The sequence below is a fragment of the Haliaeetus leucocephalus genome, unplaced genomic scaffold, assembly GCF_000737465.1.
Source record: "Haliaeetus leucocephalus isolate CR32 unplaced genomic scaffold, Haliaeetus_leucocephalus-4.0 Scaffold251, whole genome shotgun sequence".
NCBI classification, from domain to species: domain Eukaryota; kingdom Metazoa; phylum Chordata; class Aves; order Accipitriformes; family Accipitridae; genus Haliaeetus; species Haliaeetus leucocephalus.
Genome location: NW_010972687.1, coordinates 8,207,150 through 8,222,210, shown reverse-complemented (window position 1 = coordinate 8,222,210; position 15,061 = coordinate 8,207,150). Strand labels below are relative to the sequence as shown.

Below are 15,061 nucleotides of genomic sequence, written 5' to 3'. Positions count from 1 at the left end.
TCTTCTCTTACCTTAAACATGTACGCAGTAACATTCTAACAAAAACTCTGTTAGCACTGTTACTGCTCCTAAGCTGATAGTTAAGGGCCCGAAGACAGCTCGGGGTGTTTAGTTGTAACACCATGTCAGATGATGGTGTAAATGGGACCTCATCTGTTTTCTCTGAGGTGCTATCAGCCTTGGAAGTCTAGTATTTTAGCCTGATTTAAACATGTCTGTTCGATCATTGAGCGAATGTTTTGTTCACAGGGATTTCAGTTAATCTTTACTTTTGGGTAGCTGTATGAATTTGTGTGAATTTGCTGAGATGTAAAAATGGTATATCAACTAAAGAGCAGATGATGTTAAAGGTTCTACCATGCTCACAGCTGGCTCTGATCTGATCCCATAAGGCAGCTCCTTCTCTCCCTACCCTTTGGTAAATACAGCAATCTTAAGAGGATGATGTTGTGGTTGGTTTGGTTTTAAGGTGTAATTATATATGGTGACTATTGTTGTAAGTCACGTTCCCATTTAGAACCTCTTTTCTTTTCTTTTCTTTCTTTTGAACAGATAATATAAAAATCTGTGGGAAGTAAGGACTTACCTATGATATGTTGAAAAGATGAATATTTTAGTGTTTATGCAAGGTGGTATCTTAACACTTCATAGTATTTCAGTTCATATTAGATAAGTATATGGGTTTAAGCCACTGTATACTGACCTGTTTTCTGAACTTCTGGTGTCTGGAAAGAATGGATACCTGTAAGAGAAAGATTATAACCATTAGATCATGTTCCAGTAACTTTGCTCTTTTATATATGTACATTACATGCATTTTATGCAGAGACACACTTTAGGTATGTATTTAAGGAGAAAACATGATTTTTCCATATTTCTGTCTGCATGAGCGCTACTAAACCAGCATGTGCCATGATCTGGTCATGCTTATATTTCAGTGACTAAATGTTATGGTGTTAAGCCAGCTTTGTACCTTTCCGTTCAGTCCTGGAAGTCGCTAGTGGCACAGATAAAAGGTACAGTGCAAGTCTTTTTTTTCACCACTGGTGTAATTTTTAAAGCATAGTTGAAAGTGCAGTAGCTCAAATTTGTTCATGTTGTATGACAACTGTGGCACTGAGAAGAGAATTTTAAGTTTTAATATTAGAACTTGTTAGGACTGGTTTACAAGCACAATAGAAATTATAAAGTGACCTTCCAGGTTTTGAACTTTTTCACCTTGGGCATGCAAGGAAAACAGATTTTTGTTAGAAGAATTTGTGTTCTTGTCTACAGAAGCATGGTATGATGTTGAAGCTGTATGGTTTTCGTTTTCAGCCTCTGAACTGATTCCTCTGACTTTGAATGTGTTGTGTTTACAGTAGAATTTGCTTTGTGTTCTGATAGTCCTTGCCATTACAATCTTGTATCTTATTTTGGAGGAATAGAAGCCTGTTTGGTTTGGACTTTTGCAAATGAAGTAACAAGATTTTGCAAGTCTGAAATATTAAGAGAGACTTGTTCAAGTAGAAATTTAAAATACTTGAACTTTGTGGTCATCTGTTTGCTAAATAGTCTAAAAGTATGTGGTAAATAAGGTCACTGATCAGTTTTACTGCTGTAAAGAGTTTATTTTAGATGAAATTGTGTTATCTCCAATGCATATTCTAATTCTGGTATCAAACCCATATAAAACAATAATAGCATAGGGGTTTTTTTCCATTTCTGTTTTGGTGAATATGTTACATGAGTATGAAAATACTCATATTTTCCTCCACGTATGCCTGTCCATTTTTGCTGCAAAAGTTACATTTTATGTTCGTATCTTGAAAAGTTTCTTAGGAGTATTAAACAACCAGACTGCTGTTTATATAACTTAATGAAGGTTTTGATAGCCAATCTAATATAATCTGCTGGCAAAGATGGACTCAGTGAAGCCACTGAAAATTAGAGTCTAATAACAGCAGGGGAAAAAACAGTAACAGTTATGTTACTTGTAGCTCTAAACCTCTAAAATGATGCATAGTTTTATAGTTGGAATCTTGCACAGACAAATTACTGGGGAATACGCGTATGAAATGATGCACTAAATAGATATCTGTGGACTCCGTTGACCAGTTGTCACTTTTTGTCTCCATAGTATCATAATTTCACTGCAAGTATTTAGGAATACAGAAGACATGGTTTCCATATGAACCAGTTGGCTGGTGGCTAAAAATAGTTGTTTGCATTTCACAATCTGGAATTACTTTCTTATTGATGTAAGCAACACTAGGATTTATCTGCCTGTTTAAGAAGTAGTCAGTATGTTGCTCTAGAGTCTTCCAGAGAACCAGCTGAGCACAACCAGCATGTAAAGCTCAGTTTTGACTATAGTGTAGTAATTCCCTGTAAGAGCAAAATGCCAGCATGTGCAATGATTTTCCTAGGCTACTGTATTTGAAGGGAATATCTCGTGGTTAATTGCAGGAGATTTAGACTTTGATCTTCACAAATTGAATTACTTGGGTGTTTTTCTGAATTCCTTTGTGTGTTAGTCTAGAAAATAATGTTTAGTTTGGTTGCATACTTCAGATTTTATCTTTTTTGTTTTGTTTTGTTCCAGTAATTTAAAATACAGTTTCTTAGCTTTTTGTCTTCCAAAAACCTAACAGGAAATTCAAAACCATTAATTTAATCCATTCCTTGAAAGCAAAAAAAAAAAATCAACCAACAAAACAAACTGCTGTGCTCCTAATAAAACAACTTGCATTACCGTAATTGTAACAAGGATGTTACAAACAGAAGGATGTGTTTCAGGCAGAACAGTTTGCTTTTCAGAATGATTTGTGAAAAGCCAGCTGATACTTATTAGCTCTGCTGCAACTGTAATACCCTCTTTTCAGTGTTTTCCTAGAAACTTTCAGGTTATATAATCTTTCTTTTTTCCTACTCTTTCCAGAGTAATTCTGCAGTCCAGTGTTCAGAAAAATAAAACCTCTGAACCTAGCATTTCTGACAGTACAGACATTACTAAAAGAACTACCAGGTCTGCTGCAAGAAAAAACAGTTAAAAAAGGTGAGAGTTACCCTCTTTACAGATCCAGTAACTGTTCTCTAGGCAAATACTTTGAGCTGGCGTACCCATCGCTGACAGGAGCTTTTGCCACAATTTAACTCCTTCTCCTAGCAATAGGAAATGAGAAACAATTTTATGGTTTATGTCATGTACTGAGAATATCTGGAACCTTAAATCTTACGTAATTTGTTTACATTGCTCAGTCTTTCAGCTTTGAGAATTTTATATTGTTATTCCTAATGTGAGTCAGAATTACTGAAGGTGAGGGATTTTGGTAACAAAAAAGCGCCTTTCTCTGCCACACCTCTGCCTGGATTAAGAGGTAGAAGAGTTGTTCACAGCATTAAGTCAATTATTAGTCAGTACACAAAGTCAAAACTGAGGAGTTTGATGGACAACTGAAATGCAGTAGTAGTGGAGAGGATGAAGTGTGTAAAATGCATGTGTATACCACTGTGAGATTTTGTACTGAGAGTATGGCTGATAATCTGAACTTAACCTGTTCAGTAAAGCTTAGTGAAATTTTAAATTTGGATGGATTTATGCAAGACTGAAAGTGACTTTTGGCCCAGAAGCGTGTGGCCACACTACTGCTATGTTTCTTTGTGTGTGCATGTGTTCATGCCCCTCTATGGCAGCTCTCCAGGTCATTATCAAAGATGAGCCTGAAAGTGTAGCTTAAAACAATTTCCAAGCAACTTCCAGTGGTTACAATTGGCCAGAATTTGTCTTGTGCTTATAGTGAAAAACTTTTGAATGGGTCTGTCAGGTGTTGAAGAGACTTCCTTTTGTTGGGAAAAGTAAAAGGTGGCTAATAACGTAAGAAATAGTTAAGTAGCTTGGTTTATAAATACTGCTGAAAATTGCAAGTTCTTCTGCAGCTTTTTCCCCACAGAGCTCTTCTTTCCCCTTCCTCATCCTGTTACCTTGAAGGTAACAGAAGTTACGAAAAATTCACTCTATCAAGCAACAGAAATAGTCATTAATAGTAGACTGCAGTAAATACTAGTCAGAGAATTTTTAGCAGTGGCTATACGAATTACATTTTGATTTGTATAATAATATGTTAAAAAAAAAATCTCTTTTTCCTGAAATGCATGTTTTACTAAAAATCTGAAGTATTTCTCAGGGTTTTCCTGTTTGGTTGGTTAGTTTTTATCTCCATTTTGCAACATTTTCACCATGTCTGTTTCGGTCCAAACAGAATTGATGGGATTCTGCCTGCTATTTTTATTCTTCATGCCTGTCCCAGTTTTAAGCTCTTTGCAACACTTGGTAGCTGTATACATGCACATATGTAATTGAACAGCGATTTTCAGTTCCTGGAGAACACATCTCCAAGTTGACCTTTGTGTTGTCTGAGATGAGAATACCTATACTTAGGAGGAAACAACTTCCCTAAAATAGAGTTCATAGAAGATTTCAGTTATTTTGAAATAAATCCTTTAGGTGTATTGCCAGATTTATGACTCTGAGGAACAAGGATCAGGTTGATCTTAAACTTCATAAACTACTTCATATTTTAATGGATTTTCTAAAACTTCTGCCCCAAATATTTCATTCCATATACTGTTTCTTTTCTTCTAACTTTTGAGGTCAAAGATTTTCAGTCACTTTATGCTTGGATCCAATGATCAAATTTGTCCTAAATAGTTATATCACAGTTCTGGAGTTCTTAATTATCTTGTCATCTGAGAGGGCTAATTGGGTGCTGGTCCCTCTAAAGAGTATTTTGGTATGACTGTACAATTTCATGGACTTAGAATGCAGGACCTTGTTAATCTTGTAGGTATCCTTTTATTTTTCCTGTAGCATTTGGCAAAACGTCACTTTTTTTTTTTTTTTTTTTTTAAGCATCCCTTTGTTTTTTCATCTAAGTTTATTTTCATTTGTTGAAGTCTGTGTAGGTTGCATTACCTCACAGGGCTCAAATTGATTGACCTATTCCAGATCAAGTGGATTCCAGGGTAGGGGAGAGTAATTATTATTACAAAATTGAGATCATGCCCTAACCAACTTCTGTCTTTGCCAAGACCTTGTTGGCTTCTCTGAACTTCCAACATTACTGTGTACCCTTACTCTTTCATTTTCTTGTCTGATATGTTCCATGGAAACATCTTGCAGTATTTTTACATTAATCTTACTTTTTGATGCATTAGGTCATTTTAGTCAATTCTTACTGTAGATGAATCACATTTGTGACCCATCCTAACACAGCATAATCCACAGAGCTGGGTAATTCATTTGCCATTTCATCCTTCAGACTGTTGGAGACACTATCATAGAATGCCTCCAGAATGATTTTTCAGGCAAAACAGCCATTTACAGCTAAAACACTGTTCTGGCTTTGCAAAGAGAATTTAGGGAATTTCAATCCTATTCATAACATTCACTGCATTTCCTTTGCAGAACATCTCTAGATGTCAGCTGCCATCTATGAAAGACCAGTACTGGCAGACATAACACATTGTATCTTGTGATTGAAATAACACTGTTGTTGAACTGCAAGAAATCCACATTACTAGAGCATTATCCATAGTCTTTTCAGTGGATGCCCTTGTTTCTCCAGTTAAGATGTCTTCCATGTAGATTTGCCAATTACTGAGAAGTTCGTGTTTGTATTTTAACAAGGTGCATCTACCAGATCCAAACCAACTGAATCATAGTAAGACACAAATGAAACAGTCTTTTCCATGTTACTACGCACAACAGGATTAGGATTATGTATATAGTAAGCAGTTGATTAGAAATGAAATCTTGACTGGTGAAGGAATTTTGGTAGGTAGAGGTGCTTAAGGGAATGCAGGTCAAGTTACTGCAAAAAAAAAAAATTGGGAGTGTAGGGGAAGATGTATGAAAACTGTATTGTATAGATTCCTTTACTTCTTTTAACCAGAGAACTATAGCATAAAAACTAACAGAGGAATATGCTTTAAAAATCTCATGCTTTTGCTTTGCTGGGAATTGTAAAGCAGCCTTCTGCACCCTTGTTCAAACACTGAAAACTACCTGCAGCATTTCAGAGCTTGTCTATATGTAATCTAAATCGAGCTTTAAAAAAATTAATGTTTCTTTACTATTCTTTCTACTTTTCCTACAGTCTGATACCTCAGAGGGAGAGAAAGAAAAGGAATGCTTTACAGCAAATGCGCTTAATGAAATTATGGTACTTTGAATCCTCTGTTGCTTTTCTGTATGGAACGGAACCTTTCTTCATGTTGTCTGTGATCAGACCAGTCCATGCCTTCTTTACAACCAGTATTGCTGTGTTCTTAAATGCAGTGACTTTTATCTTCTGTTTCTTTCTTTGAAGTATCGTTTGCTCATTTTACCTTGCCAGAAATGTTAGCTTGAAATACCTATTGAGTACATATTTAACTTTTTTCCTCAAATATGTTTTATTTCAGCAGCCAATCCGTCCCAAGGACTAAAACAGTATTGCGTTAAGTTTCAAATAAGCAACCAGTGTTGAAGAGGATATTCAGGAATGAGGGGATGTGACTAGAGGGGACTTGATGCAATTCAAGGAAGATTACTTTGGCTCCATTTTTCAGCAAAAGTGAAACTGAAGAATCTCTTCCGTACTTGTAGAATAAAATGAACCGTCAACATGCTTGGCAGACACTTTCTTAATGTGCTAACATTTCCTCAAAGAAAACCAAGGAAATCTGTGTACATTCAGACTCAGGTGTAAATACTTAAGCCCTCTATTATAAAGAGGGCTTGCTAGTATGTATGATGCATGTGTATAAATTGTGATGGCAATCACTTAGCTGCTGACCACCAGAAATTAAAAGATGGTGGGAGCTTTTAAATATATAAATCTATGTTGTCCTTTCAGACTGGGCTCAAGTCTCCACTTGAGACTGAAAATCAACCACAAAAGCTTTTTTGTTCTAGTACTGGTACTCTCCTGTGTTAATTGGCTATTCTTTCTTATTTTGTATGAAGTTTTTTATGAAGCCACAGTACTGAGTACACAAAGTAACTATTGTCCACCAAAGAGTGCTTTATTTTCAAAGGTTGTGTGGTTTATTTTGAAAAAACTAACTATAAGCGATATAACTTGTTTTTAATAGTAATAGATTTTTAGTTGTTCACAACCAATGGCTCTTTTAACTAGTAATTGCTTCAAATCTGGTATGATTTTAAGGGGGAGCAAAAACAGCTTACCATTTAAAGCAGTGCTGTCATATTGAAATGTCATTACTGTTTATTTTCCTATCTTCAAGTCTTTTAGGTGAAACTTTAGATTACCATATCTAAAAGGTAAGAATTTTTCCCAGGTTTTATTGGTACACTTGGTAACATGTGGATGTCACTGGTTTTTAGCTTTGAGACACTTAATGAGTACAGCACACAAAAAAGGGAAAATAAGCTTGCTCTGTAACTGAGATTGGTAGTGGAACTCAGGGGCAGGTATAGTTTTTAACATCTAATTAACACTTTTAAAACTACAGCTTACCTCTGTTAAAAAGCAGTGTTAAGTTTTAGAGGGATCCGAGACTGAAATTTTCATCCACTACAAGATTGTCTTCAAACAGTGGCAGTGTTTTTTCCCTACCACTTTTCACATTATGAAATCTCAAAGCTGGCTTTGCAGTGATGTACCCTTGCCTGCCAACTGAAGTTTATAGCTGCATATCCCTCAGATGAGGACTGTTACCACATAGCCTTAAATATGATAGTTATCTGTTGATTTAGTGACTCTTACAGTAGAAAGTAAAAGAAATGAAGAGATCTGAAGTGTTAGCAATGGAATAACTGACATTTTTAAAGATACAGATTACCTCTGCAAGGAGGAGAATTTTCTTTTTGTGAATATAAATGGGCAGGTTCAGTGACTAGTTTCAGTCTACATCCTTCTCAATTAAAATTAAGCTTTCTGTTAGGCTGGTGATTTTTGAATGCCATTACGAATAGCCCCACATTGGCTTGAAAACATTTTGTGGCAAGAGCATTACAAGTTGAAGGGGAAGCAGGAAGCTTACAGGTAGCATCCTTGAGTTTGGATAGTCAAAATTTGCAAATACAGAAAGAAAGCCAAAGAGGCTTGTATGGTGCAAAATAAAGGACCATTGAGGCTCAGACCCCAAATACTTTTTTGTTTTCCTCTTAATCTTCACCCTCACCACCATTTTCTTGTCGGTGAAAAGCACCTAAAAGCGAGGGACTGAATTCATCCTGATACAGCAATTAAAATTTCTTGACTTTTTTTGTTTGTTTCCTTTAACTAAGCCACTTGCCCAAAAGCTGAAGTACAGGTAACCACAATAGTAGGTATATTGTTCAAATATGAATTTGTGTTTATTTTTGAAGAAAATTCTTATCCTGGAAGGCAGAAGGGATGAAGCTAGTGAGGTGAGAGTCAAGACAAGAGAGATTTAGTAATAGTTATTGTGTTTGACTTTGCCCTTCTCTCAGCTGAGCTTCCTCTTTTAGCATCCTTGTTTTTATCTGAAAATAATCAGCCTATTTCACATCCCTTCCAAATTCCAAAGTAGGAATTTGGCTTTTTTAAAGTAACCAGCAGAGCCGTTAGCACTTTCAGGTTCATCAGAAGTAAATTTGCATAAAACAAGTGCACACACACACAATAGCAACTTTAGCTAAACCAAAATCGCATGTTTGGCATGAATGTGTTTCAGGATACCCCTTCCACCACCCAGTATCTTAGTGAGAAACACATAAATGTCAAAGGGATTTTACATTTGAACTGTCCAAACAGCCTTATATGGAAAATTAACTCATTACCTCATTGTGTCCCATCTAATTTTATTGCTTAGTTTGTTCTTCTGAATTTTTAGTATTTTGTCTAGCATTTTTATTATACCATACCAAAGCTGTCTTAAGTACAAGAATGAAGAGTGGGCATGGGTGAGGAAGTCCTTGGTTTCTAAATCTTTTTTGAATTGTGAAGTATTATGTGCCAAAATGGAATGTGTGGCAGCAGCTGCATCACCATTGTACTACAGAGCAGCCAAAGGAAGTTATTTCTGCTGTCATCAATTAGCAGTTTTTCCTTAGAAATTCTTTCCTCTCTTTCAAATACATGACAGATGGATTCTCCCTTGGTCTCTTACTCAAAAGTATGCAACATACTCAAAATCTGTAAATATCTTGGCTTAAATTGCTAGTTTCCATTACAGCATCAATAACTTAACTCAGATTTTAACCCAGACCTTGTCTTTTTGCCCCAGTATGACAATATAGAAAATGCTGCTGATTTAAAACAAAAAAATAAGATCTGTAGAGACTCATGCATTCAAATGGAAAAAGAAGAAAAATGTGATGTTCACCAGTTTGTTGCACTGCAGTTTTTATATTAATGGTTTGCAGACTGTTTGTCTTGAGTAAACTCATGTACAGACTATCAAGATCTAAATTTTCTTGACTAATCAGTACTGTTCATCCTGATTATTTTTAAATTGTATATTTCTAATCATATTTTTTTAACTTGGATTGACAGAATGGGAGTTTATTTTGCTGAAGGTATTTTTAAGATAAAGCTTCATATTATCTTGTAATAAGTAGTTCAATATGCATTTGTGTCTCATTTGAAAATACTGCATATTGTATTTGATTTTATACAAAATATTGAATAGTGAGAATTGTAAACATGAACTGTGTAAAATTAAAAATAATAATCAGAAGTTTGTTTTCTCACTTTTATTTCCAGCATTCTAAAAAAATTCAGCACAATCCCATCATATCTGTACCACACTCACTCTTACATGCTCTGAAAAATAATGGAAGCATCTCAGTGGCCTGAAACCCTTTTAATAAAAGCACAAATCCTTAAAAAACATACTTTTCTAATTTCAAAAATAGAGAACTTCTGGCTCTACATTTCAGGGAACTCAATCTGGAAAACAATAGTAATTGTATCTGAATTGCGGGGATGCTGTTATCCAGTAAAAAACACGACTAAGGACAATGGGGTTCTAGTTAATTTGTTTCCTTCCTCTATGATCATATAGTACTAATTTTTGGAAACAGGCATCCTATTAAATACTATATATGTTGATACTTACCATGAAAGCGAAGGTTTCTCAGAAGTAAAAACTAAATTGTCAGGAACACTTCTTTTTGCTTATGAGTTCATGGTGGTCTAGTTTAGTCTTGGAAGAAAAAAAAATAAAATCCAAACACCACCAAAAATACTGACCAACTCAAATACTTCTCATCACCCTTATCTTACCTACATTAGAAAATGCAGAATATGTGCACCCCAAGGACAGCCTGTTTGACAAGCAAGTAAACTTTCACTTGCTCCCAAGATACATTTTTATGGTTGGAAAATCTGTGTTCATCTGTTATGATTCTTTCTAAACTTACATGAATGTTTAAACCACATTTTTCCTAACAAACTAGTTGCCTGCTGAAGAGTGAATGATGGGTTTTGCCTGGGAAAAGAGTTTATTCATGTGCTTTCCAGAGTAAAGCACAGTTAAGCCCTATCATATCATTAGTGATTTAAGGAGTATTGGCACTGGGCAGGGGAAGGCAGAGGACTAAAAAAATCCTACAGAGATTAATTGAACAGTGGCCCGGGTCAAATCCATTGACAAGTAAGTGCACTACAACTTTACAGTTTTTCTGTTTACGGTATTTCTGAGTAACTTCGATTTGGCTCTGTTTAGCCTCCTTTGCATTACAGTTTCTATTTAACACGTGTAGGAGTAGGGAAAAATATGCTGTAGCAAAATGGATGTGCTGTTTAGAAATATTCAAGGCTAGTGTTGAAGAGAAACTGCATGCTTTAAGCCTAACTCGCTAAGAATTTATTGAGAGCTGTTTGCTTTTTCTTGCATTTGTGGTTTTGGGGTTGGTTTCACAGGGGTGTGACTGATCAGTAAGCCCCTAAAATGGAACAAGGCTAAGAGGAGATGGGCAAGGGTGACATGCTTGTGAATCTGAGGGAATGATGCAGGGCATGATGGACCACAGCTGTTGCAAAGAAGATGACTTTATCTCAACACAAAGGGGACCAGAGGGTGGCCTTTGTTTGAGATAAACGGCTATCAATAGTTGAGTGGATCAACTGATGGTGTAAATGTTTTTCCATGAGTTCTTTAGAGAGAGTGAGGGTCTCTGGCCAGACCAGCATGGGGAAAATACATACGTACAGTATAAGCTCTAGACAACTGCCAAAAGAATTTCAAAGAAAGAGAGCAACAGGCTTGAGCTGGCATCAACCCTCCTATTCATTCCTGGCAACTGGGGACACCCTGCATGGTGACAACTAGGTTATCATAGGGACCAGTAAGGGGAATCACACTGGTACTGTGTGATTGAACTGTGTATTGCAACTGCTGTATTTTGCAAAGTGTTAACTTACTTACCTTCGTGTTGTGTTTTCAGTATACTTTATATCACCCTAAGTCAGAAATGCCCTGTGACATCAACCATCTTCAAGTAAGTAAATTCAGTATTAAGCATGACATACTGCATCCATGAAATACCTCCAGGAACCTGGTCCAAGTGTTGGACTGTGACAAGGGTGACTGGGGGAGGCCATCTAGAAAGTCTGTCCTTTAAACAGCTCCTCCTGGTCCATGTCCTCCCTATCAAACTCAGTCCACAAGGCTGCTGAAGAATCCATGGCAAAACCAGACAGCCCAAGCAGCAGCTGCTGTTCATCCCTCAACCTGGCATGCAGTGGCCCTGCTGCGTAGCACCAGACAGAAAGCACTTGGGTGTCACTAGCACCTCCAACTCCCAGCTCTTCCAACTACACCAGTTGCTGCAGACCTGTTATGCAACAAACAGGGTAAAGTGGTAAATCCCAAACTCCTTGTGCCCTGACAGGACAGAGGGACCAGACAGTAGATTACCCTTGGCAGCAGCTATTATTAATGCAGGAAAATCCAAAGTGATTGCTGCCAGGAGCAGGGAGATAGACACTATGCAAATGCTGAAGCAGACCAATTCTCACCATTGTGAGCTTGCTTTTACCCCCATCAGTGCTTTCATGCCTCAACGCCATCCTCTGAAGATGGCAGGGCACTTCCTTGGTTTTCTACTCAGTGGAAGGGGTCAGCTTCCTCATTACCCCCCTTCAAACACAGCTCCTCTGTAGACCCAATTGTGTTTCTTCCCAAGTTTGAGTTCTGCCATTACCAGACTCATCTTTAACTGTTCCTCCCAAATTGTCATGCTCCTAGGACTGAATCTCTACTCAGTACTCACAACAGGTGACAATTGTCCTGGCATCATGCTTCTAGGTGCTTTTTGTCCATCTCTCCCACACCAACATAATCTCTATTTTTAAGTGAACTATTATTTAATGTTGGTTTGTTGGGGTTCCTTCCTTTCCTCCCACTGATCAGACCTTTACCAGCCCATGATCTTCTTTCACTAAAGTGGAAGCTTCACTGAAGAGGTTCCTAGGTGTTTACTTTTCCCACAACAGCTTCCAAGGTCCAGAGCCTTTGCTAGAGCCCAGAAAACCTCTGAAAACAGCATTCAATCCATAAGTAACAGAAATATAACCAAACCACTAACAAGCACAGAATTCCTGGCTTATAGTATGTCAACTTATTTTTTCTCTTGCCAGAAGAGAATAATTCCATACCTTATTGCTGCTATTTTTACCTTTTTGCAAAGTTATCCTGCTAATTCAATTACATTATACAAAACTCAGTATCCTTCATTCAAATAGTAACTACTGTACAAATCTAGACAGAGGAACCTCCATTGCTAAAAGCAGACAGCAGCTTAATGAGTCCTGTTAACTAGCTGTAAAACATTGTAGAGACAAGAGAACGCAGAATATGGATATTCAAACACTAGCTACCCCAAACAGGGAGAGCAAAAACTTTATTCAATTCATTAAGTGCTAGTTTGTCTCAAAGATAATGCTGCCATTAATTATGATACAGTATCTAAAGCTGCTCTGAAGATGCAGCTATCTGCAACATTTGTTGCATCACATCTTCAAAAAGGCATTTGTTTGCAGATAAATAAAACCCAGCTGAAGATTTAATGTATTTCAAATTAAATTCAGAGTAATAGAGCCAAAGTGTTAACAGTTGTTACTTCTTCCAAAGACTGAAGGTTTTCCCCCTCCAAGCACAAACTCTTCAATACTTGCCCAGCATGTTACTGAAAGAGAAAAGCTCTAGTTCCAGGCTTGTTATTCAGTGACTGAAATGTACTTCTGCAAAGACAATCATGTTTCACATTCAATTGTTGATCCAGTGACAATGAGTCTGTGTTATATTACTTTCAACACTGAATATATACGTGTGTATACATCTATTTTTATGTGGATGTATGTGCAGATGTGCCTGTGACAGCTCTGAAGGGGAAAAAAAAATGGCTTGAACATTGTGTAAGAATAATCTTAATGACATAGGTGTACTAGGGCTACAGATTTTGGTTTCGGCTCCAAAGGCTGCGCATACCCCGAGCCCTGTTTTCACATGAAAAAGTCTAACCAGAGCTGAAAGCTCACCTCCCATGGGCTCAATTGCTTAATTTTCCTATTTAGCAACTGAAGTTTTTTACCAGGGCTTTTTACTTTTGAGTCTTTTTAGTTATTCTTTAGTATTCTTATATTAAGCACAGACTTTCCTCTCCTCTTTCCCTTGAAGGCACTTTCATAGTAATATACTCTTGCCAATCCTATACCATGGTAATACATGTGATTCAAGTGGACCACACAGTATCAACATTATCATATGTAAATGACAGTTGTGGAGAGGTGAATTCCTTTCTTTGCAAACTTACTGTGATTTACATTAATGTTAAACTCAAAGTTGAAATGCAGTAGTTTTTCCTAGGCCACTCACTACAGTAATATTAACAGCAAAGTACTCTGTGGTAGTGCATTAAAGAGTAACATGACTAAGATCTGCAACACAACTGAATCTCTTCTTAAGATGCATGCCATGTTTTACTAATGTCTGTGTATATATTTACACCTGCTACCACTTGCTTTACACAAAGGAGTAAAGCTAAACCAGGAATGACTCTTAGCAGCAGACATGTGCTTAACAGATACAGCTATTTTGGTACCTTAAATGAGACAAATGACTGAGAAAGTTCTCTTTTCACAGCTAGGCAAAGGAATTGCATTACTGTCACCACTTACAATTAATAATTTCTTCTCTGTACTTAGATACTATTGTCTAGAGAAACTCTTAAGCCATATTCAAGTCTGACAGACTGAAAAAGAGAATTGTCACACCTAGCTGCTCTAAGACGCTTTTGGTTTAATGAGCAGTAACCAGCTACACTAAATCTCATTCTGACAAAGTTTTGCATTGGATGGTTTGTGGGTTTGGGGGTTTTTTTGTTGTTTGTTTGGGTTTTTTTTAATTAAACAGTCTTAAAACCAGCCCACTTTTTTTAAACAATCTGCTGACCAAATGCTGATTATACAGATACACTTTGACCAGTCCTTTAAAGCATTCCCCAAAGAACATACTTGTCATTCTGTTTTGAAAAACAGATCAAAGTTAGGAGTGAACAGTAACTTTGCAGCAGCAGGAACCAGACTGAAAAATAAAACAATCCTTTCAGCCTTCCCAGAGAACAGTCAGAACTGAACCAACTCAACTGCATTACACCAGATTCAGCCCAGTAGCATAACAAGGTTTCAAATTTTTTAGTAGAAAAAGGAAGGGTTGCTTTTAAGTATTTCACTGCTTCCCTTAGCAAAAACAGGTGTTAGTAAAAGAAGAGGCTACACCTTCAAATCATGAGAGAAAACAGAGGTGAACCTTGCAAAGAAGCTCTCCACACCTATATATACATTTACCCCTGCAAGCAAAAACATAAATAAAAATTCAGACACATTCTTCCCTGTCCAATGAGATAAGGAGAAAATGATGGGATAAGGCAGGCAGAAAGGGAAGAACAATACCCCCATAGACAAAATCGCTTCTCTTCCACAGTCATGAAATTGCTGTTCTTGGCAGAAACACCCAAACACCTATTAAAAGAGCAGCAGCAGTTAAACTGCAGTGATTTCAAGTAGTAGCTTGTTCCTAAAAGGTGAAAGAGTCATTTACACAA

The 15,061-nt window shown here is 36.9% G+C and overlaps 1 protein-coding gene across 1 annotated transcript in view; it reads left to right on the top strand.

Annotated features, from left to right (window-relative positions):
* CDC14B (cell division cycle 14B) overlaps positions 1 to 9,520 on the top strand; it is a 49,469-nt gene extending 39,949 nt beyond the window's left edge. The window contains 2 exon segments of the mRNA XM_010568745.1: positions 2,921 to 3,037; positions 6,445 to 9,520. Of these exon segments, the coding sequence (XP_010567047.1) occupies positions 2,921 to 3,037; positions 6,445 to 6,484 (157 nt within the window). The 3' untranslated portion in view covers positions 6,485 to 9,520.
* The last annotated feature ends 5,541 nt before the right edge of the window (positions 9,521 to 15,061 follow it).